At 41.1% G+C, this 25,269-nt stretch overlaps 1 protein-coding gene across 1 annotated transcript in view; it reads left to right on the plus strand.

Moving 5' to 3' along the window:
- Positions 1-25,269, plus strand: part of SASH1 (SAM and SH3 domain containing 1) — a 189,981-nt gene that overhangs the window by 96,817 nt on the left and 67,895 nt on the right. The window contains exons 5-8 of the mRNA XM_054969939.1: positions 8,597-8,637; positions 9,037-9,123; positions 11,381-11,493; positions 14,036-14,137. Of these exons, the coding sequence (XP_054825914.1) occupies positions 8,597-8,637; positions 9,037-9,123; positions 11,381-11,493; positions 14,036-14,137 (343 nt within the window). The remainder of the gene's footprint in view (positions 1-8,596; positions 8,638-9,036; positions 9,124-11,380; positions 11,494-14,035; positions 14,138-25,269) is intronic.

Here is a 25,269-nt window from a genome sequence, read left to right on the forward strand (position 1 = left end):
TGCCAAGTGTCACTGCATCATTAAGTTTCAGGACAAGTTGTCGGTCTATGAATGGAAGAACACAAATCATCCCCAGTGCACATTCATGGAGAGGCGGCAGGTTCAGTAGAGTCAAAGCAGCATAATTGTCAAATCAAACAAGAAGGCTATTCTCAGCTACCATAAATTCCTTCGTCCATATATTTAAAATGTCTAGTACTTGATCATTCATGTATCTAAGACAGCACTTGAAAGCAAAATCCTACTTTTATAGGATCACAGTGGAAGAGTGATACCCCCACCTCTCTTTATTTTGGTTCTCTTAGTACCAAATATTACCATACACAGTTTACAAAGAGAAAGGAGTTCATGCTGGCGAATACTTCGGAGCCATCAAAATTCATACCGCTGTTTCAGACGTTGCTTTCTTAACTACTACCAGGGCTTCTCCAACAGTGAAAAGAAAGCCAGTATAATACAGATGCTAGGAAACTGAGTTGATAATACAGAAATTCCTGGTTCAGAATTTACTTCTTGCCTCAAATTCACAAGGTGACCTTAGGTGGCTATAATCTCTAAGCCCTCATCAGTAATACATGACTAATAATGCTGACCTACCTTATACAGGATGCTTTAAGCACTGCTGGAATAATGTATAAGAAGCACTATGCTTAATGATGTTCAGATAGAAACACAAATCCCTATATGCATTGAGTCTGGAAAGAAAGAGGCAGAGAACTTGGACACCTGTCATTTGGGAGATTTGGATTTGGGTTGTGCAGCATGTGCAGGAGTGGCAGCTGGAGGCATAGGGAAGAAGAGGACTTGACATCTGGAGTTTCTTCAGAAGCAGGAGTAGCCATCCTTCTCTACTTTTCTGACAGCATAATCCTATGCATGTTTGCTCAGAAATAAATCCCACAGGAGGCATTAAAGCCTAAACTCTGCTTGCAGAATCATGTATCTTTTCAAATCCCAAGTGCTTCCAAATAATTCCTGATACACCTTTTTCCAAGTTCAGTTTATGCTATTAATTTGATATATATATGATTAAAAGATCAAAAATGTGAAACCATTATAAATGATGCACCTTACAAAATATTCTCCATTGTAACGCTCTCATGTTAGATCAGATCAAGGGTTTGTGTGTTCTCGATCAGATCAAGGGCTTGTTTGTTCATTTATTTATTTGTTTGTTTGTTCATTCATTCATTCCTTTGTTTGTTTGTTAATTCATTCAGTTTGTAGTCCACTCTCCCCAGAGTGGATCACATCAATTTAAAAATACAGAAATAAACAATTAAAACTGGTAGCATAAAAAGAGGATTCCTGTTGTCTTTAGCTGGTTTCTAAGAGTGGCCAGCTAGAGGCAAAAGTCTTCCTAATTATTGCTATTCAGAAGTATACTGTCTCTAAACATGGAGATTTTATTGATTTAACATAGGTTGTAGTCTTTAGTAGACATAATTTCATGGAAATGCATCTAATTGTCCTACTAAATCTGTCTAAGGTAAAAAACAGATGCTATAGTTAGTTTTGTGAATTTTCTGGGATTATTAAAGCCACAGTAGCCTTAGAAAACTACACATTTAAGCAGGAGAGTGTTTGTGGGAGTATCCTTTAACTTTTTCTGCTTCAGACAGTATTCAGTTATCCCCACATGATATTTCCAGCAGCAAAACAAAAGTTCCTTTGGATCTTAAACACATTGTATATTGTTATTTTCTCAAAATGTATTTTTAAGAAAAAAATTAGGAGATAAGTATCTCTATTATATAAAAGGCAAGCTGTGTTGTCGATGACTCACTTTTTATCCTGGTGCAAGCGCACTCGCAGGCCCCTCTGCAGAGATAAAAAGTGAGTTATTGGCAACACAGCTTGCCTCAGAGGCTATTGCATCAGTGGGAAGGCCCAGTGTGCGGCTGTCCAGAAGCCCCAAGGAGGCCGTGGTGGTGATAAGGCCTGGTGTGGCAGCATGGCCCTCCAGAGGCCCCAAGGAGGTCGCTGCAGTGGCGGGAAGGCCTAGTGCAGTGGCGCGGCCCTCCAGAGACCCCATAGCAGCCACAGAGGTGGTGGGAAGGCCTGGCACACCTCTCACATGGTCCTGCAGCTTGGTGGGACAGTGCTCACAAGGCCCTACAATGGGACGGCAGGGCCTGGCCAAGAGGCGCAGACTGGGAGGCCACTTGCTGCCAGGAAGGCGCCCACCAAATCTGTTTTCTAGAACCTGTTGTATTTGTTCGCACAACAGGCTTGGTTGCTAGTTCCTTGAAATATTTTACAGATTGAATAAATGTATTTATTTTGGAAAAATGAGTCAAACACAGTGACTTGGATCCAGCCATGCACAAGTGGAAACCTAAACAGACTTAGCATAGTTCGACTTGTGCAACACCTAGCACTCCCTTCCCTATATATTATTATGCCCAGAAGTGAGGTTGTACAGTATCTTGCGCAAGCAGAAATGCACGTGGGGGGATACAATGAATATGACATATGGCAAGTAGCTATTGTAGTCTTTTTCTTGCATTTCCACTTGGGGAAGAGCTTCCACACAAGCGGAAATTTTGCATTTGATCTAACCCTATGTGCCGCCTCACTCAGGAGTTTCAGGGGTGGTTAATCTTGGGGAAATGTAGGAAAGGGTCCCTAGTGCCATTTTGTCAATCACGAAAGCGTCCTCAAGGACTTTCTAATTATTTTTTATAAACCCATAATGCTGGTGCCCTAATCCTGTGTATCTGCTAGTTGAGCCTAACTAGCTTGGTTGTTTTTAGTGGAAACAAATGGAGTCTTTCTGATAACTAGCTTGGTTGTTTTTAGTGGAAACAAATGGAGTCTTTCTGATAAATTGTTAAACTGACACATGGAAAAGTATTTGTTCTTTGCTCTATGTAGGTCCATGTGAAAGAGACTCCCCATTAATTGTTTGATACAATTTTGTTTATTTATTTTATTTACTTTGGATTTCTATTCTGCCCTCCCCATGGAGGGCTCAGGGCGGATTACAACAGTTTAAAAACATATTAGAATTAATTTATACAGTTAAAACCATAAATAGATTTAAAAGAAAATTTAAAAGAGAAAATCACTCATAAAATATACACTAATGACAGTCAAATAGCGGCAATCGATAAGCAGCAAGCACAGCTCGACAAGATAAAATGGTGGACAGGCCTAGTAGGGAGGGATTGAGGTTTTATATTCTTCTCTGTTTTTTTTTCCGGCTGGTGGAGGCCAAGCCCTACTTCAACCATATGCCTGGTGGAACATCTCTGTCTTACAGGCCCGGCAAAACGATAATAAATCCTGCCGGGCCCTGGTCTCAGTAGACAGAGAGTTCCACTAGGCTGGAGCCAGGACCAAAAATGCCCTGGCTCTGGTTGAAGTCAGGCCTCCTTGGGGCCAAGGACCACCAATAGATGTTTTTCTCCCAATCAGAGCATCCTCTGGGGCACATATGGGGATCTGTGCAAGGAAATGTTTTTTTAAAAAATTGGAGATTACAATATCTTCTGTAGCCATAAAATAAAATTTCATTTATTTTGCTTTCTGGGATTTTTTTTGTTTCTAAAAGATTGCAGCTTCATAGATAAACATATGATTATTATCTCATCTACCAATTCTTCCCCGTTGATATTAACCAACAGGGAAGAATTGGTAGATGAGATGAAGGTGGTGGGGACCTTAGGGGGAAGTGACCATGTCCTTCTTGAATTCCAGTTGCTGTGGGGAGCCAAGGAAGTTCGTAGCCAGACTCGTAGGTTAGATTTTCGTAGGGCCAACTTTGATGAACTCAGAGGCTTGATGAGAGTCATTCTGTGGGGGAGTGTGCTGGAAGGGAAAGGAGCGAGTGAAGGGTGGGCCATTCTCAAACATGAGCTTTTGCAAGCTCAAGCCCTCACTATCCCAGCAAGACGGAAACATGGTAAGGGCTCCAGGAAACCGATGTGGATGCACAGAGAGCTCCAGAATAAGCTAAGGGAGAAAAAGGAAATGTTCAGGAAATGGAGAGAGGGACAGACCTCTAAAGAGGAGTATATGAGGGTTACTAGGTACTGCAGATCAGCCATCAGAGAGGCCAAAGCTCAGTACGAGCTGGATCTGGCCAGGAGGGTTCGCTACAATAAGAAAAACTTCTACAGATATGTGAGAAGCAAACGCAAGGTAAAAGAGGCAATTGGACCGCTCTTGGGAGTAGATGGAGAAACTCTGATGCAGGACAGAGAAAAAGCAGACAGGCTTAATGACTTTTTTGCCTCTGTTTTCTCCCTGAAGAACTCAGGCACATCTAGAGATAGTAGAAAATGTGGCAGGACACCTGAGTGGCTAATTGACATTGACAGAGAGGCAGTGGAGAGGCATCTGGCTGCACTGGATGAATACAAATCCCCTGGGCCGGATGGGGTGCACCCAAGAGTGCTGAAAGAACTTTCCAGAGAACTTACAGAACCCCTGTCCATCATCTTCAAGGCCTCCTGGAGGACTGGGGATGTGCCACAAGATTGGAGAAGAGCGAATGTTATCCCAATCTTTAAGAAAGGGAGGAAGGATGACCCGGGAAACTACAGGCCGGTCAGTCTGACTTCTGTTGCTGGGAAGATAATAGAACACATTTTAAAGGGATCAATCTGTAAGCATCTGAAGGACCACTCAGTGATCTGGGGAAGTCAGCATGGTTTTGTTCCTAACAGATCTTGCCAGACCAACCTGGTTTCCTTCTTTGATCGAGTGACCAGCTTACTGGATCGGAGGAACTCTGTTGACGTGATTTATCTGGATTTCAGTAAAGCTTTTGATAAGGTCCCCCATGACATTCTGATGGGCAAACTGGAAGACTGTGGAGTAGACTATAGGACAGTTTGGTGGATAGGGAACTGGTTGGAGGACCGCACTCAAAGAGTGGTGGTCAACGGCGTTTCCTCAGATTGGAGGGAGGTGTCCAGTGGGGTGCCGCAGGGCTCGGTTTTGGGCCCGGTACTTTTCAATATTTTTATCAATGATCTGGATGAAGGAGTGGAAGGGCTGCTCATTAAATTTGCTGATGATACCAAATTGGGAGCGGTAGCCAACACCCAAGAAGATAGAATTAAAATTCAACAGGACCTGAATACTCTGGAGAAGTGGGCAGCTGTGAATAGGATACAATTCAACAAAGACAAGTGCACAGTATTACATCTGGGCCACAAAAATGAGAAGCACAAATACTGGTGGGGGATACACTTCTGGGCAGTAGTATATGTGAAAGGGATCTTGGGGTAAGAGTGGACTGTAAACTGAATATGAGCAGTCAGTGTGATGCGGTGGCAAAAAAGGCTAATTCAATCCTGGGTTGTATCAAAGGGGCCATAGCATCGAAATCGCAGGAGGTCACAGCCCCTCTCTATCCTGCCTTGGTCAGGCCACACCTGGAGTATTGTGTGCAGTTCTGGAGGCCTCACTTCAAAAAGGATGTGGACAAAATCGAGAGGGTGCAGAGGAGAGCGACGAGAATGATCAGGGGTCTGGAGACTGAGCCCTACGAGGAAAGGCTGAGGGCCTTGGGAATGTTTAGTTTGGAGAAGAGGAGGTTGAGGGGGGACATGATTGCTCTCTTTAAATATTTGAAAGGTTGTCATTTGGAGGAGGGCAAAGAGCTGTTCTAGTTGGCAGCAGAGGGTAGGACGCGAAGCAATGGGCTAAAACTACATGCACAAAGGTACCGACTGGATATTAGGAAAACCTTTTTCATGGTCAGAGTAGTTCAAAAGTGGAATCAGCTGCCTAGGGAGGTGGTGAGCTCCCCTTCACTGGCAGTTTTCAAGAAGAGGCTGGATGAATACTTGTCAGAGATGCTTTAGGCTGATCCTGCACTGGGCAGGGGGTTGGACTAGATGGTCTGTATGGCCCCTTCCAACTCTATGATTCTATGAGATTCTGTAAGAATGTAATTTGTAGATTTCTGTATCTATTGTATAGACTTCTGTGGGCCACAACATGTTTTGTTATATCAATATCATTTCTGCAAATCACTCCCATGCTATTTGATGGTGCTGCAGATTCCTAGAGCCATTACATAGCTACATTAATGTACTGAAAGTAGAATTATGCATTGTGGATATTTCCTCCTTATATGTCATTTGTTGCCTGTGACAACAGTGGTTATGACTGCACCCAACTATGCAGAAGTTACAAGTTTTATGATATCGACTGTGACATATTTAGAAGACTGTATGCCTATTTGTGCATGTATGTGTCTCCCAAGAATAAAAACAAAATGAATCCCAGATATAAGCAATGAATTTGTGATAAAGCTCCATATGTGAGTGGGACTCACTGACTTGATATGGGCCAACATTATAGGACCACATAAGAAATTAACTGGCATGAATGTTCACAAAAAACCCGACAACCCTGATTCTTTATACTCTGTACACATATTCCCTCCAAATAGTGCTTTAAATGTTGCTTTCATAGACCTAGCCTAAGAAAAAGGGAAAGATTTTATTCTTATTTGCCTGTTCTTTGAGCTCTTTCTGAACAATCGGGCACTTGGCTGCTGGTGTTGTGAACCCACCCAAGCCATTAATTTTCTTTTTACAAGCTGTCCCAAGTGTAAACTGCATGAGTAAGGAAACTAGCAATGGCTCTCTTCCAGCATGCACCTGGTGCAGCCCAGATCTGGAATTTGGTTGTATCAATTGGCTGCCTGGCTGACTGCTCTGGATTAAATTTCTAATCAGACTGAAGAAGAAAGATGATTTGCCATGTCCAAGCACTGCTGTTACTGCCTTTGCTTGGATGAATTTACTGAATCAAAATTAAACTTCATGCTATCATTTCCCTTTTCATGATGTCTCTGCAAATTGATGATTATGTTTTTCATGCTTATAAACTGTTGGCCTCTAATGACTTGGATCATTTACATTGTGCGCTGATCTAAAAACAAAATACAGTTTGGTTTCATTTCAAAACAGATTGTTTAAAAAAACCTCTGCAGTGCCCTCTGCTGCTAATCCTAGAAAATGCAGACTACGCAGTAGTTCAGATTCTGAAAAACAGGGCATACATCATGGTGTAGTTGAACTTAAAACTGAACTAAAATAATCATCTTATTTTTCAAACTCTGCGTATGTTTAAAGTACAAAACTGCATAGTACTTTGCTAATACAGTTTGAGTAATTGGAACAAAATGTATATTGCCTTGAATCTGAACTTTCTCCAATGGTCCCAAAAGAATACTTTAAAAAAAATCCGTGTGTTGGTTAATTCATCATTATTTTGCCAGACAGTGTAAAGGTAAATTGTTTAAGCTTTTTTTCCTCTCAAACTTGCTTATAAATTCTGGTTGCTGTGTAGTGTTTCATTACAAAGTAGTGTGAAAATATGACAAAGAATAGTCCTCATATAGCATTCAGTTGTTCTGTATCTAGTGTTTTTTAAAAACACACGGGGGAGGGAGTTCAACTGCTTTTGTCTCAGGGACACATTGCTTGTCCTTTTCTCAGCCTTTGGTCTGAGCATCTCTTTTTTGAGGAGAACAATTCCTAATGCCTAAGTACAAATTAGGTAGGAAAGAGAGGGAAACAGGAACGGAAGATTCTAAATAGATGTAGCCAAAAAATTCAATCAGCAATCTTGCATGATGTACATGTAGCTTCCAAGGCCTGGATATTGCTTGACTATGTTTGATGCCATGTTGCTGAAAATGGGTAAATAGGGTTGTCTGGGTTCAAGTTAGGAATCAAGAGAGCCTGCGAGGCATATCGTAGTAGTAGTGAAGGCAGTAGTAGTAGTAAAGGCAGGCAGGCTGGCTGCAAGCCCTTTTCTCTTTTGTGTGAGAGAAATGCCCTGATAATCTGCCATTGTGGGGTGAGGGAACAAAATAGTAGTATGAGGAAAGGAGCCAATAGCACCTGTTTCATGGGCCAGGGAGCTCCAATTCTTTTTCCAAGTCATAATACATAACTTACCTGGGCTGGGGGCGGGGAGGTAGGCATAATGCACCTATTTTCCAAAACAACAATATAATAGCAATTATTTCTTTATTGTATAATACTAACAATTTATAATAGTTCTTACATTGCTCATCAACCTTTGCTGTATGTGATTTCAGTATTCCACATTTTAAACTCAAGGTAATATATAGATAACTTCCAGCAAAAAAAAGTATTGTGATTGTTGCAGAAGAAACCACTACAGACATATTTGTCAAATGCAGAGTTAAAGGCATAGCATAGAATATGGTACCAGAGCCTGTAACTTTTCCCCCAAGAAATAGTTCTACTCATTTTTGATGAGGCTAACCGGGAGGAGAGGGAAGGGGAGAGTAAGGACATTCTTCCGCACATTCGCCTTTGACCCTGTAACTTTAACTCTTTTGTCCTCCATACATATTTTTCTGCATCAGTCACAAGAAGCTTGTTTCAAAGCTTTCAGACTGGAGCTGAGCTAATGCCTTTGTGTAAGTATGGCTGAAGCTCAGAGACTGTTGCTGGCTGCAATGTGCATTCATCAGTAAATGAGAGGAGGGGGGGTCCTCTTGAAGCTCCTAACCCTGGCTTACTGTAACTAGACAACTCTCATGGGACAGGCGAAGCTTGCTGCAAAATCATTCTGTTTTTCTTTTGTGTTTTAGGCTCTCTTTTCATAAATCAAGTTCCGAAGAAAGCTCTGTAGGTCAGTATACTCCGTCTTAGTACTTTTTGCTCTTTTTATATATAAATCCTATGAGCCCTTCTGATTCTGTTGCTTTCTTTTATCTGCATCTCCACCTTTACTTTACCTAGAAAATGTACAGAAACAATTTAAATTTCAAAAGTAGATAATGATCATGTGACCCTGCCTACTAAATTAGCTCCCTCTTACGAAAAAATAGAAAAACCTGCAGAAGATGAAATTATATTGTAGGCTTTGAATTTGGCTTTTAACAGTTATGTTAACAATGACATTCTTTGCAAGGTGAATTCAGTAAATGAAAAAATAACTTTAAAAAGGAATATGGAGACAAAACCTGATTTTTCATCTTTAAACAAGTCAATATTTTGCTATTCATGTTTCTTCTATGTTTCACTATAGGTAAAGGAGATTGGAAAAAGAAGAATAAGTATTTCTGGCAAAATTTCCGAAAGAACCAGAAAGGGCTAATGAGGCAGTCTTCAAAAGGTACATGTTTTTAAAATGTTTTTCTGCTATATACTTCCATGCATTAATTCTGTAAGAAGCTTCGTAAAGTGAATGAGCTTGTAACCAAGATGTTTACTAGCAAACTGCAGTAACATAACAGTGATGGTCTCAATTCCCTGATGGTACTTTTTTTGTTCAGTATTATTTCTGCAGTATTAGAAAGTTGGCACTTTCTAAACCTTTTCCAGAGCTGTGGAGCCATTCAGAACTATTTCATGCTAAACTCAAGTTCAGCCTGGGTTGAAGCTGGAGTTTAGTGTGGTTTCATAATTCACAGAGCTGAATTGTGTAGGCATAAAAAAATAGCTTTTCTTGCTCACCTCCAGCTCTGGATATTTTTTTAAAAATTAACTTGTATGTAACTTACGTATGTTTAGAATTAAGGTCTTGGACTTGGCATCCTGTGTGCAGTCATAGCAAAAGAAACCGTGGTGGGCATCATTAGGGTTACAGTCCATTTAAGACTACAACTTTAGTGATACAATTTTGAAAAACAGTATATGTCAAATTATAGTACAGATAGAATAATTCATCTCTTGACTTGGAGCTCTGAAAACTTGGTATCTCTTAGATGCCTGGATTTGCCTGATACTTTTTGGTAATGAGGTGAAAAGCCAGATTGTAGCACAGAGCCTGTAGCATGAATTATGAGTTCTCCAAACAGCTACGTATATATAAACTGTCTCTCCTACCCTCTGCATGTGTGTACGTGTAATACACACATTATGCAGAACACAGTAGAGCTGGCCAATGTCAAAAGACGTCTGTATTGCGATTTAATTTTCTGACTTTCTCTGAATATTGGCTGTCTTACCTTTCAGGTGTCTTTGCACTTTATTAAAACCTATTTGCATGATTAGAATGTCTCCAACACAGCTTGGATAATATTCTTTTTTTGCATTTTTTAACTTTGCTTGGATGGTATTTTATCACATTAGATGTTTAAACATTATCTAACTGGAGCTAATTAGTGTGTATTTTAGAATAACTTAAGTATTTCAAGGGGAAAAAAGAATCTTCTCATAATAGTAACTTCATCTAATATACGGGAGATTTTCCAGCTACTCTCTGAAATACTCTGCTTTCTGATATATAAACCAAGTGATTCTTAAGTTATCTAGGAGCTTCAATAATATGATCTAATAACTGAAAATTTTATTTTGGTTAAATTATCCATGTTGATTTCCAATATTATTTAAATTAATAGGTTTAGATGATATGCATGACAATCAGTGCAATCCCAAGCAGAGTTACTCCAGTCTAAGCCCATCGATTTCAATGGGCTTAGAGTAACTCTCCTTCAATTGCATTGTTAATATACTACTTACACTCTTTATTCAACAAAAGTAAAAATTACAGAAGTAAATGATATGCCTGTTCTCTTATGTAGCTTATATGGTGATAAGTTGGATGAAGATTACTTATTCAAGTTGGGCTGAATGATATAGATATTTAGGAGGACAATTTCTAAGCAGCAAACCTTTTCTGATATTGGACAAGCTGTGTACTCACATCCCCAATAATTATCAAGATCATGTGTGCATTATTACTTGCACATTGAACCTTTCTGTTAAAGTGAAAAAAATCCATGTTATACATATAAAATATAGTGCTGTGTGTGTAAATTTGCTGATATTTAATTTAAATCTGTTATTAGCAAGCCTGTAGCAGCAACTTACTCCTTTTCTTTGAGATGTAAACTGAGCAACAATTTACTATGTTAAAATATAGCAAACCTTAAGTTCAGAGTTTAGAAAAAGTGCCATTTCATGCTATCAATATTTGCTATTCTTTCCTGTCAAAGGCAGAAATTTCCTTATACATGAAACACTAAATACATCTGTACTAAACGTGATAGACAGATGTACAGTACAAAAACACTCTTTTTAAAATGACCAGCACACCAGCATTTAAACAAACATTTCTTTTGCTGTTCTGCCATTTTCTGTAATGATTTTGAGGCATAATACATATATTCTAGGCCATGCCTTCTTTCTAAGCTGTATTGATTTGAGAAAGCAAAATAGGTCACTGGAGACAAATGTGTTTATCATTTTCCCTGTCATCAAATAAAAATATTGCATGTCTCTCAAAATATGGATTGACATTAACCTAGAAAACTTGACTAACTTAGAAACCGAGATCAGAACACGGGAAATGATGATTCAGTAGTAAGCTTGATCTTGCTTTGGCTTTGTGAAATATTTATTCTTCCATCTTTTTCATCTGCCTTCAGGAGAAGATGTTGGTTATGTGGCCAGTGAGATCACAATGAGTGATGAGGAGCGGATCCAGCTAATGATGATGGTCAAGGAAAAGATGATCACTATTGAGGAAGCACTTGCGAGGGTACATGCTGGAAATATTTCTCTCTTTTACCTTTATTCTTTGATTATCTCTAGGGAGGTGATATTCTGCCAAATGATAGTTCACATCACAGCACATCACATCAGGATCACAAAAACCTTGTAGGTGAATTACCATAATTAACAATATTTGGAGATTCTGTTTGGTGATTTCATGCATTTGGCATCTAAGGAGAAATAAAGTCTAAACAGATATAACTTCTTAAATTTCTTGTGAGTGGGAGAATATGGCTGTTTCCGCATGTCCTGAAAGGTGCAGTTCACCCTCGGAACTGTGGCAGCTTTTTCCCAAGATGCACACATTATCATTTGCCAACCATGTGCACATTTTTTAAATCAGATTTTCTGCATATTTACCAGGACCACATTTGCTCTAATATTTTTTTTTGTTGCGGGTTTCCAATGTTTTTTTTTTTTTGGCATGTTCTGGCATATGAATTTGAAGTGTTCCTGAAGAAACCTCCTCCTCCTCTCAATCTCCAACCAGTTCTTCCTCTGAAGCTCTTACCCTTCCTTCTTCACATTTCTGTTCAGCCACAGAAGCCTGCTTGCAACAGTAACTGCATGCAATTGCATATGTGCAAAGTAAAAAAAAAAAAGAATTAAAGGTGCATGAACGCTTTTTGTCTATGATGATGAAAGTGCCCAACCTTCCCTCCAAAACCACTCTTTTTGGGGGGGGGATGTTTGGAGGTTTCCCTGTGACCTCACAACCAAAGTTGGGTACTGCATGTGGAGGATGAATTGTTGTAGTAAGTCAACAAAACACAGACCCAAAACGAGGAAAAGGCGGAAACAACGAGCTGTGCAGAAGCGGGCTATAATGTACTCATGCCCTGCTCCTTCTGACCAAGCACATAGATCTGAAGTAAGGCACGCTTGTGATTAGTTGCTATTGTATTTCACTGTTGTGCTGTGCTTTTACTGATTAGCTGAGTGATACACACATGTGTATATGTATGTATATCTTTATATAGATATAGACAAGTGGGGGACCCACAAGGACTTGTGGAGAGTATCTCATTTTCCTCTACCCCTCATGTCCTCTTTCCCTTCCCTGTCCCCATAACCTCTTCCCCTTTTCCTGCTTCCATCTCTTCCTTCTCTCCTTCCCACCCACCTTTGTCAGCCCCTTTGTCATCTTTCTCCCTCCCCACTGGCAGCCTCTCCCCTATGACCCAGTTGCATGGTGTTGGCCGAGCCAGGCACATTTGCAGAGTGGGGAAACTGCAAGGACTTGTAGGAGTACTTGACTTTTCCCTGTATCCCTTTCCCATATTATTTCCTCTTTCCCTCCTCCATATGCTCACCTTTCTCTACATCCGTCTCTCCTTCAAACCTACTAAATGTACTTTTTATCTATCCCCCATCTTCAGCTATATTTTTTAATTTACTTCATGTATACTGCCTTCCTTCACAGTGGGGTCCCAAAGGAGCTTACATTATTCTCCTCACCTCCTTATTATCCTCACAATAACCCTGAGATGTAGAGATATGACAGCATCAGTCACCCAGTGAGCTTCCCCAGCAGAGTAGGGATTTAAACCTGGTCTCCCAGCTCCTATGCTGAAAATCTAACCACTATGTAACAGTGTCTTTTGTGGTGTGGCTGCTGTTGAACAGTAGCAAGCAACAAGTCCTGGATGAATCATGCAAGTCCTGTGGTATCAAGTGGTTACTTCTGGGCCTGGCCCCAATGGGCTCTCCCTCAAAGTCCCAAACATCCCTAGAAAGGGACCTGTTCCCCTGCTTTTTACTGACATAAACCAAGCCTAGAAGACTGGCTAAACTGTTATGGCTGCCTAGCAACAGCGACCAATAACATCTGATTAAAGCTACAGGTGCTCCTTTTATTATTTGGGGGGGGGGGGGTTAGATTTTGTATTTTTCTGCAAACCTAGGGCATTTTTTAGGCATGCAGGAAGATCTGTCTTGTCTGTTCATGGCTCCAATCTCCAGATCCACATATCAGGGCTACGTGGCTGTTAGTATATGAGATAGATATGGATATATAAGAAAATTGCATCATAGCTTAACTAAACATAAACACTCAGCAACCCTGCTAATAAAATTGTTGTTAACCATGTAATAGTGCTTTGAAGCCAAAATTTCAATACACACTTAGCTTTTTCTCCATTAAATTCAGAAGGAGTGATTTTCCCCTGACTTGCATATAGGTACTCCTTGAAAATATAAGCATTCATTCATTTCTAAATGTTACTGCTACAATCCCAAGGATACTGTCCGAGGCGTAAGATCCATTGAATAACATGGAAATTACTTCTGAGTAGGCCTATTTAGGGTTGTTCCATACGTTTTTTCATCCATATCTTTGTCTAGGTTCCTTTTGAACTTTCTGGAGAGTGGGAATATGGTATTGTCACAAAAGCTGTGCATAATTTAAACACTGAAATGTATAGTTTTGGTATATTTACAAAGATTTGCTATTGTTAAAACGCAAAAATTTAAACAAAATTAGAATGAGATAAAATGTTATCTGTTAATGTATGTTATTTTAATTTTAGCTTAAGGAATATGAAGCACAACATAGGCAGTCAGGCAGCATGGACTCTTCTGACTGGCCTGATGGTCCTTACCCAACTCTTGATGGGTCTTCCAATTGTAATGTAAGTAACCTGCTCTGTAATGCTACCTAATAATGATACTGACATGTAAGGGCACATGCATATGGCTTTCTGAAGTTAAATGAGGAATATATTTATTTACTTATTTATTTAGGATTTTTATTCCACCCTCCCCATAAACGGGCTCAGGGCGGATTACAACAATTTTAAAACATATAAAATTTATGCAATTATAAAAACAGTAATACATCTAAAAACTTTCAAACATTCAGTGCAATAAGTTAAAAAATTAATATCCAGATGGCAGCTGATAAGTGCTCCTAAATAGCCAAAAGCAAGATCAAGGAGGTGGACAACTCTAGAGGAGGTTCGGATCTTTTAGTCTCCCTCTGTTTATTGGCTGGCAGAAGGCCAGGCCCATCCTCAACCATATGCCTGGCAGGAACATCTCCATCTTACAGGACCAGCAAAACAATAAAAAGTCCTGCCGGGCCCTGGTCTCAGTAGACAGAGAGTTCCACCAGGCTGGAGCCAGGACCGAAAACGCCCTGGCCCTGGTTGAGGACAGGCGGGTTTCTCCCAATCGGAGCATCATCCAGGGTACATATGGGGAGAGGCGGTCCCACAGTTAAGCTGGTCCCACTCCGCATAGGTCTTTATGGGTTAATACTAAGACCTTAAATCTGATCCAGTACTCCACTAGCAGTCAATGCAGCTGGCGCAGTATAGGTGTTATATGCGCTCTGCTTGGCGCTCTCACAATAACATGTGCCACTGCATTTTGGACCAGTTGTAATCTCCAGATCAGTGTCGGGGCAGCCCCGTGTAGAGCGAGTTACAGTAGTCCAATCTAGAGGTGACCATTGCCTGGATCATTATAGTTAAGTCGCATGGTAAGGGACAAGCTACCTAGTCCATCATAGATGGAGGAAAGAGGACCTGGCAACTGCTGTGATCTATGCCTCCGTTTTCAAGGAGACATCTAAGATCACCCCCAGGGTCTTAACCATTGGAACCGGCGCAAGAGGCGCCCCATTGAGGGGCGGGAGCCGGGGTCCAGTACAAAAACACCCATGGCTCAAGTAAGGACCTCCATGTTTGTGGGATTTAATTTCAGTCGACTCTGTTTCAACCACCAAGTCATGGTTTCAAAAGGATGCTCCAGGGCTGCATATTGATGATGCCCAAGTCCAAAACTTCGCACCAGTTAGGTGAGGGGGTGCATATAGATGTTAAACAGCAATGGAGAAAGTATTGCCCCCTGTGGGACACCGCATACTACAGGGTGGCGGTTAGACAATTTCTCCCCAAGTGCCACCCCCTGTCTCCGACTGTGGAAAAAAGAGACAAGCCACTGTAAGGCAGTCCCTCATATCCCCACATCGGCGAGGTGGTGAGTCAAAAGTTCGTAATCAACCGTAATCAACCGTATCAAACGCTGAAGACAGGTCCAATAATATCAGCAGCACCAATCCACCCCGATCCAGGTGTCTGCAAAGATTGTTCATGAGGGCAACCAGCAATTTCTCCATCCCATGTCCCAGGCGGAATCCAGACTGAAAGGGATCTAGGACTGAGACCTCCTTCAGGAATCCCTGTAGCTGTTCCACCTCTGCTTGCTCAATCACTGCTGAAGATGGTTACCCCAGAGAAAAGAGTTGTTTTACGAAATTTGAAATTCAAAAGCACCTTCCTCGTAATTTCAGATATAGGCTGATTCTGCACACGTTGGATTATGCACTTTCAATGCACTTTATCAATTGTTTGAGGTGGATTTTTTGTTCCACACACAAAAAAATCCGTTCCAAATGATCTATAAAGAGGATTGGAAGTGCATTATCCAACGTGTGCGGAATCACTCATAATGTTTCTTTGGTAAAAGTGTGAACCCTCCTTATGTGGATCTCAGTGGCTTTTTTAAAAAAAAAATAACCGTTGCCTTTGGGCCTTCAGTTCAGCTCTTCCTTATGTTACCTTAAAGTTATACCTCAGGATGGCTCTGGTCACAACCAATACATTTTTTATTTCCACTCACACAGAGCTTCTGGTGTTCTCTTCTTTACCTAGGCTCTTATCTCAAGAACACCTTCCCTTTTTTGTTTGCATGACCTGTATATTGCTGCCTCCTTAATTCCCTTAAAAGGTTTTTGCTGCCACCAAAGGTTTTTGCCTTAGACCTCCTCAGTTCAATTGGTAATATAGGAAGACTTATTATAGATAGTAGATTAACAGTATGGTAAGCATGTAAGGGTGATTGTAAGATAAGAAAAGGATATTTTTCCCTTAAAAGTTGAATTTATTTATAAATACATAAGTATAATAGTTGCAGAGTCGGTAAGAATAATTCTTAAACTTAGTAGTTTCAAAAATAATTATATCTTCTTAAAGATTTATTCACAGACTCAGTCACAGGGATTAATTTTCCGCACAGAATAAACTTTCATCTCATCTCATCTGCACAGATAAAGATTCACTCAGGCCTTTCTACACAGCTTTCCTGACCTAGATAGATTAATCTTTTTGTCAGATATACACATGCTGACCCAGGTGTGCACACTGTTTGCCTGACTTCGACAGAATTGGCTCTCAGGCTTCCACACAGTTTGCCTGGCTTAGCCAGGATAAAACCCCATTCAAGCATCCACAGGAATTGCCTCATTTAGTTAGAATAACCTCTCTCAGAGATGTACAAAGGCACTGACTAAAAACTGCAGGTAACTCCACCTCCTAGGGTATAGCTACCATCCAATAAGAGCAGACTCCACCCATCCAGTCCCCCCCTTTCTTCCTTAGAGGCTTGCATTTAAACTCACAGTAACAAATGTTTTAAAAAGCCACATTAAGAAGCAGAAACAAAGTCCAAACTATTTAGATGCAAAACATTACGAAGATCATACTTATAGCAAGAGATGCTACATACGAGACACTGTAGTGTAGACCACAATCCCGATCCTTTCACCAAATAATTTTCTGAAAAACATTTCATTACAATGTAGTCCTATACTGTGTAAAAAAATCCCTCCTGAATAATGCAGTTTTGCATAATTTGCAGAAAACCAGGAGAGTCGGAGCCTTCCTGACCTCATCAGGCAGGTCATTTTGTAAGGTGGGGACTGCAACAGAGAATGCATATGTACAAACAGTTGTTGATTTTGCCCATTTGAAGGATGGTGCCTGCAGACTGCCCTGCTCAGATCACCTTTAGTGAAGCATTACATTTGCTTCTCCAACAGCAGTGCTAGATCTGGTAGAACCCCTAGGCTCTTAACCAAGTCAACATGGGTCAGTTGAATCCAACTGAAAATAGGAAGAACAGTGTTTTTCAGGATCTCCAACTTCCCAACCAGCGTCACTTCTGTCTTGTCTAGGTTCAGTTTCAGTTTGTTCTCTTTCAACCATTTGACCACATCAGTCAGGCAGTGCCTCAAAACTTCAGTTACATCAACAGGGGATTTGGATAGAGATAGCATAATCCACTGTACCAAAGGCTGCAGATAGATCCAGTAGGAGCGACAAAGAAGCACGGCCTTGTCTACATTCAGATGGAGGTTATCAACTAAGGCCACCAGGGCTGTCTCTGTCCCATAGCCCAGCCTGAAACCAGACTGAAATAGGTCCAGAACACAACAGTTATCCAAGAAGGAGTTACTCTGCTACTGCTCTCTCAGTCACTTTTCCCAGAAAAGGCAGATTAGAGACTCGGTGATTGATAATTGGCCACATCATTTTTCTGTAGGGATGATTTTTTTTTTAAGTAGTGGATGGATAACTGCCTTTGAGTGGTTGAGGAAATATTTCGTTTATATTGGGGGAAGTTTTCTGGTTTGGCAAACAGTATTTGTCCTGTTGAGCAGACCTCAGTTCACCAAGTACTAAATAATGGGTTGGTGTTCTGTCTAAACCATGCCTTTTTAGAGCATCTACCTGGAATGTGCGTGTGTGTGATATGTATTCGTGTGCACATAGGTCAGATTCTATGATCAACTATCTAATTTTAAAGTATAAATCGATACAGCTATTTCAAAGCATGTCATTTTGATGTATATGTCTTATTTGAAATGTCACAAATTACATTCACCCCATCTGTTTTAAATAATGTTTCTTGTTAGAATACGTTTAAAAGATACCTGCTAACAGTTACTAGATAGAGGTGAGGGACAATTAGTTTCTCATGGCTCTCTGTACATTAATAACATGCAAATAAAGAGAATAGGTGCCATCCACTGAATAGAATTTATATGATGAATTTGTGTGTGTTTGTGCATGTTTTTAATAAGAAAAAAATAAACTGATTTGCATACATATAGCTGAACATCCCATTTTTTTAAAAAAACCTGCTGCTAGCTGGCCTGTGTCATGCTGAAAAGATTTAATTTATATTGATCTTGCTCCTTCCTCTCAACCTCCTGTCATTTACACTTGTTTCTAATGGCAAATTGAGACATCCAATCCCTTGCTGAGCCAAAGTACAAAAATAATTAGCAAAGTACAAGGTGCTTTGTCCTCCGTGTCTGTAGAAAGGCTGCCCTCTGTTGTCATTATGCTGTTAATTCTCAGCTCAGTTTAGAGAGTCCAATTTATTCTTTTTTAATATGCTAAATCAGCAGCTGTGTTGAGTTTATACCAGATGTATGCAGATTAACATTTAATCTTCTCATTGTTGTGTGTCCATTTCATACTTAGTAAGTGTGCATTATTATTAATGACTTTACCATTCCAGTCATGTCCATCCCTTTCTGATATCAAGCTTATGTTCCTGTATGAGGCTTGAATGTTTGCTTCCCGCCCATCCCCCTGCCTGATACACATACACACTTGTAGTAAATCTGAATGTTCTTTTGGTAGTTAGAATGAGGGGCTGTTCTCGTTAGGCCTCTTCAGAGGATTTTTCTATTGAAACAGTTGTGACTTGGAGAATAAAGTATCTTACATTTCCTTCCTTATATGCCATAGTTAGAACCCACCATGTACGGTCCTGGATACTGGAATACTCCAGCAGTAATGTCTAGCCCTTTTCTTTCTTTCCAATAGTATCTCAGTTGTTTTTACAGCAACTATTTTCTCCTGAGTTCTCACAAAAAAAAAAGGTTCCCCCAGAGTTGTTTGGACCTCAGCAAGATGAGACATCAAGAGGGGTTAATGTTTGAAAGTATTTCCCCTTCATCAATACTCATTTATATTAAAGCCCTGAGCCTGTCCTCTCTGCAGGGAGCTATCACAGGCTTAGAAGTAGGATGCCTGATATATTTCAGCAGCTCTTAATTTGAACCATTGCAATTGATTCAGCATTAGGTTAAGAAGCAAACATGTTGTTTTTTCATGGTTGTTGTGGGTTTTCCGGGCTGTATTGCCGTGGTCTTGGCATTGTAGTTCCTGACGTTTCGCCAGCAGCTGTGGCTGGCATCTTCAGAGGTGTAGTTTTTTCAGTGTATTTAAATTTATGCTATTTTAAAATGTGCGCTTTAAATTCAAGAACAATATCCTGTTGCTTTGTATTTTAACTTCTCATTATTTTTGACTAAAAGCCAATGTGCTATATAGACTTTTCTGGAATAAAAAAAATGGGATGCTTCAGAAGAGACTTGACATGCCCTTTTAGGATTTGGTGGAGATGCTGGATTCCCATTTTTTTTTAGAAAAAATCTTTGGACCTAGCCTAGGTTAAGAATTATTCCATGGCCTAGGATGTTATAAACCATTTTGGTTCAGTGGGATTGTCCAAAACAAGTTCATGCTTCATTCCTAACCCTTCTATTGTTCTGACAGTCCGCCTCTCGTGACAATGTCCCATGCATTACTGGCATAAGTGACCCCCACAACCATGTATCATGCATTACCAGTATAAGTGACCCCTGCAAGAATAAACCATCAAATCAACATTTAGGGTATTTTTTTCCTATGTGCAGAAGATTATGCCTAAAGTTAGATCACATTGGTTGAAGTATATAACTTTAAGGAACTTTATATTTGCTTGATTGTAATGATTTTCTTAGTTTTTAACCCTTGCCTTTGAACCCCACCTTTCCACATAGTTCAAGGAGGTTTACAAAATGATTGAAATATCTCCAAATTAAAACCAATATTTTGGGGGAGGGGAATCCCTCCCCCACTTAAAAGATGCCTGCCCGTCACACCTGCTCAAAAGCCCTGGCAGATGAGCAAGCTTCCTGAATATCTCCAAGGAGGGAGCAGCAGTTACATCCTCAGGAAGCCCATTCTACAGAGCAAGGGCCACAATAGGAAGAGCCTGTGCTTTGATTGAAGCCACTTTTGGCATCAAAAGTGGTGGGGCCACCAGCAAATGGCTGCCAGAAGATTGTTATTGGTGCACTGGGACATATGAAAGGAGACAGTCCTTCAAATATGAGGGTCCTAGTTCATGAAGGGCTTTAAGGATCATGAACAGCACTTTGAATTGAACTTGGAAACAAACTGGCAGCCAATGTAGTTGTTTCAAAATGGATAACATATGTTCCTGGCAGCTAACCCCTGATAATAGTCAGGTTGCTGCAATCTGTACTAGTAGTAGTTTTCAGGTTGTCTTTAGGGGCAGTCCCACATAGAGTGTGTTGCAGTAATCCAACCATGAGGTTACAGAAGCATGGATCAGTATGGCTACATCAGCCGAGTCTAGGTACCTGCAGGACCGCCTCTCACCCTGTATTCCCAGGAGGGTGGTCCATTCAGCAGATAAACATCTACTGGTGATCCCTGGCCCCAAGAAGGTTCACCTTGCCTCGAACAGGGCCAAGGCTTTTTCAGCCCTGGCATCAACCTGGTGGAACTCTGTGTCTGTGGAAACTCAGACTCAGTGGGATCTGTTATCGTTCCACTGGGCCTGTAAGATGGAGATGTTCTCCCAGGCTTATGGTGGTTGAGGCAGGCGAATTACACAACTGGCCTCCTACCAAGCGGGGGGGGCTCTCTTGATTTTGTTATTCATTCGATAGTTGGCCACCCTGTCTCATGGGCCCCAATGCCTGAAGATAGGATTTAGGATGTTTTAACGAACTGTGAATTATTTTATGCTACCAGTGTTTTATCTTTTATGTATCTTAATTATTGTGATCCTCTCTGTGCCCACTTGCAGGTTTAATAAATAAAATAAATAGCAAGAGAGATGGTGCACCAGATGCAGCTAATAAAGGGTGCTCCTTTATTCGCTATTTGAAAAGCCCATCTGCTTTTCAAATAGCAATGCAGGGTCCATGAGCACCCCCAGGCTCTTAACCTGCTCTGAAAAAGCCAACTTCACTCCATCCAGGACAACTGGATTTGATCCCTCTAAAATATCAGCCTTCCCAACAAACATTACCTCCATCTTGTTTGATTTCAGCTTCAATTTGTTCTGCCTTGGCCACCTGACCATAGCCTCAGAGCACCAGTTCAGAACCAAGACAGAGTGGTCTGTCTGTCTGTCTGTCTTTTAAAGACTGAGTGGCACTCTACAGGACAAATTCCACCCAATTAAGATTGGGTGATTATTGCGAAATGAATAAATTGACTAAATTTTGAGAAGTCTAAAATCATGGCTTTCAGGAAATCCTGGAAACCTGTTAAATGGATTATAAGAGGGAGAGTGATTGAACAGGTTAAGAGCTTTAGATGCCTAGGAATTCATTTCCATTATAGAGCTAGTTGGGTAACCCACAAAAAAGAAATGATAAATTCTGTGAATTCTACTTCGTTTATACTAAGGGAAATCAATATGTACCTGCAGCCCTTAAGAGTGTTCAGTCATAAAATTAGTACTAAATTGCTCTATGGCATTCCAATCTGGATCACAGCTTTTAATAAAGCAGTAGAACGAATACAATCTAATTTTCTAAGGAAAATTTTAGGGGTGCCAGTGTGTGTGCCCTATGCGGCTATATGCTTGGAGACCAACCAAAGACGTTTGGAGACAAAGGCATGGATCTTAACAATTAAATTTTGGTTGTAGCTGTACTTTAGAAGCAGCCCCAATAGCCTCATTGCACACATGCTAACCGATTACCGGTCATCTACTTGGCTAGCTGATATAGGGGGGGAAATCGCTCTAATCGGGCTTAGTCTGGATGAACTAGTTTACCTTAGTGAGAGGTCCGCATTTGCTTCTATTAAACAAAGACTCATAGATATTGAGACACAAGAACTGAGAAGCCTTGCCTCCAGCAGATGCTCCCCTTTGAGATGGGGAACCTTTCCCAATGGTTCCTTGGCAGAGTATTTCTTGTGTCTAACTTCCCCTTACTTTCATAGAGCATTCATGTTAGCTCTGTTTAACGTTCTTCTGCCGTATTGTACAGGAGGTTTAAGAAAATCCCATACTCCACTAGGCTTTGTGCCTGTGGTCTGAGGGAGGTAGAAAGTACTGAACATGTTATTCTGTATTGTTTATTTTATTGTGACATCCGTGCTGTGTATTTAGAACCTCTTCTGCAAAATCATGAAGGACAATCTGATGTTAGTAAGACTTTTCTCCTATTATTCACCCAAAACCATGAGGCCATTGAGTCTCTGGCTAAATTCCTCTGTTGTGCATCCAAGAGGAAAAGATTGGTTTAAATATTCAGGTAATGGTGGTTTTGTCTTCTTGCTGACTCTGCATGTTCACGTTGTTATGCCAATAAAGGTATTCTGAATTGAATTGACATTGTATCATCTTCCCTAAAAGGTAAAGGTAGTCCCCTGTGCAAGCACCAAGTCATTACAGACCCATGGGGGGACATCGCATCACGATGTTTTCTTGGCAGACTTTTTATGGGGTGGTTTGCCATTGCCTTTCTGAGTCATCTACACTTTACCCTCAGGAAACTGTTTACTCATTTTACTGACCTCTGAAGGATGGAAGGCTGAGTCAACCTTGAGCTGGCTACCTGGACCTGGCTTCCACCAGGATCGAACTCAGGTCGTGAGTAGAGCTTGGGCTGCAGTATTGTAGCTTACCACTCTGCATCACGGGGCTCATCATCTTCCCTAGAAAAGCCGAATTGAAGATTGGCCTATAATTGGCCACCTCATCCCTAACCAATGAAGGTTTTTTTGAGCAGAAGTCTGTTAAATGCCTCCTTCAAAGATTTACAGAGAGCTCTCAATCAGGGAGGAGTTCATGGTTTTCACTAATTGCTACTGCGCCACCCCTTAGTGTGTGGTGTTCCTCAGGGGGGCAGTACTCTCCCCAGTGTTATTTAACATCTACATGCACCCCCTCGCCCAGCTGGTATGGAGTTTCGGCTTGGGTTGTCATCAATATGCTGATGACACCCAACTATATCTGTTGATGGATGGATGGATGGATGGATGGATGGATGGATGGATGGATGGATGGATGGATGGATGGATGGATGGATGGATGGATGGATGGATGGATGGATGGATGGATGGATTCTGCCCTGGACATTCTGACCAGTGCTTTGGAGGCTGTGACTATTTGGTTAAAACAGTGGACTGAAATTGAATCCCACAAAAACAGAGGTCCTGCACCTGTGTCATGGGCTGACAGGTTCTGGGATTCATCTGCAACCCTTGATGGGGTGCCTCTGGTGCCTATGCTGGCAGTGAGGAGTTTGAGTGTGATCCTGGATGCCTTCCTGACAATGGAGGCCTAGGTCACAGCAGTTGCCAGGTCTGCATTCTTTTATCTTCATCAGACCAAGCAACTTGCTCCCTACCTCTCGACCGATAACCTAGCTCTGATGAACCACGCAATGGTCACCTCCAGGTTAGACTACTGTAACTCACTCTATGCTGGAATGTCCTTGGGCCTCCCTCAGAAGCTGCAACTGGTCCAGAATGCAGCAGCATTTGTCCTGACCAAGACCTCATTCCAGTCACATATAACACCAGTTTTGCACCAGCGGCACTGCTCCCAGTGCAATTCCAGATCAGTTTCAAGGTTTTGGTTTTAACCTTTAAGACTCTTATTGGACTGTGACCAGCATACCTTTGGTACCACCTGTCACCATATGTTCCCTGGGGCAGCTTTGTTCAGCAGACAAACATCTACTTGTGGTCTCCGGCCCCAAGGAGGTTTGCCTTGCCTCAGCCAGGGCCAGGCTTTCTCGGCCCTGACACCAACCTGGTGAAACTCTATCTGCAGCAACCCGGGCCCATTTGGATTTGTTATCTTTCCATCAGGCCTACAAGACAGAGATGTTCCACCAGGTATATGGTGATTGACGCAGGTGAGCCATCCAAACTGTCTAAACTGGCCTTTTGCAATGGGAGGGTTGTATCCCCCTGACTCTGTATCCATCTAAAACTTCTTATCCCATCTTATCCCATGGATTTGTTTGGGCTGAACGGGAAGTGCAATACATGTGCAGCTGTTTTTAGTACTGTATTGTTATTTGCTGATTTTGTATTTTATGCTGCCAATGTCCATGTGCTTATGTTTTTCTATACATTATTATGTATCTATGCATAAATGTTGGTGAATCTGTGCATATCGTACATGCTTCTACTTATAGTGGTGCCTCTGTATGCATATATAGAAGCTTGTCTGTCACTTTGGGGTGATAGGATATTCAGTTCATTGTCTAGTTTTACTTTTGGCAACACAGTTCAGAGAGCTTCCTCACCTATGTGCTAGGTTATGGCCCAAATTCAAACCGAGATGCGCTTTAATTGCTATCCACCAGAAATTGAGCAGCTTGTGCTAAGGGCATGCTTAATATCATGCCACCAGTTTGTCAGATGGTGATGGGAGAACAGGACTTGCAGAAATGGAATTGGAATTTACTAATATGTTCAGATCACATTTGTGCAGAGCCAACCCTGACTGTTCTTCAGATATGAGATGATTAGACAGAATGGTGAAGCTTTATTAACATGTTCTATATTCCCTCATAACACATTACCACATAATCCTCCTTCATTCCCTGTGTGTAATAGCTGCTTTTAACCTACTGCTCCCTTCCCACACTGGGAAAATTCCCACACTGAGGATAGCTGGTCTCTACTAGCAACTCTTTGAGTCCATCCCATGAGGAATAATTTAAACCAGTCTGAGACACACATGCTAATACCTACTTCTGCCTCCAAATGTCTCAACAGGATGGCATGGTCTACTGTGTCAGAGGCTGCAGATAGATCCAGGAAGAGCAACAAAGCAGCATGACCTTTGTCTCTATTCAGAGAGAGGTAATCAGCTAGAGCCATCTCCATCCATTGGTCTGGCCTAAATCAACAGA

Source organism: Eublepharis macularius, chromosome 1, assembly GCF_028583425.1.
Source record: "Eublepharis macularius isolate TG4126 chromosome 1, MPM_Emac_v1.0, whole genome shotgun sequence".
Classification (NCBI taxonomy): domain Eukaryota; kingdom Metazoa; phylum Chordata; class Lepidosauria; order Squamata; family Eublepharidae; genus Eublepharis; species Eublepharis macularius.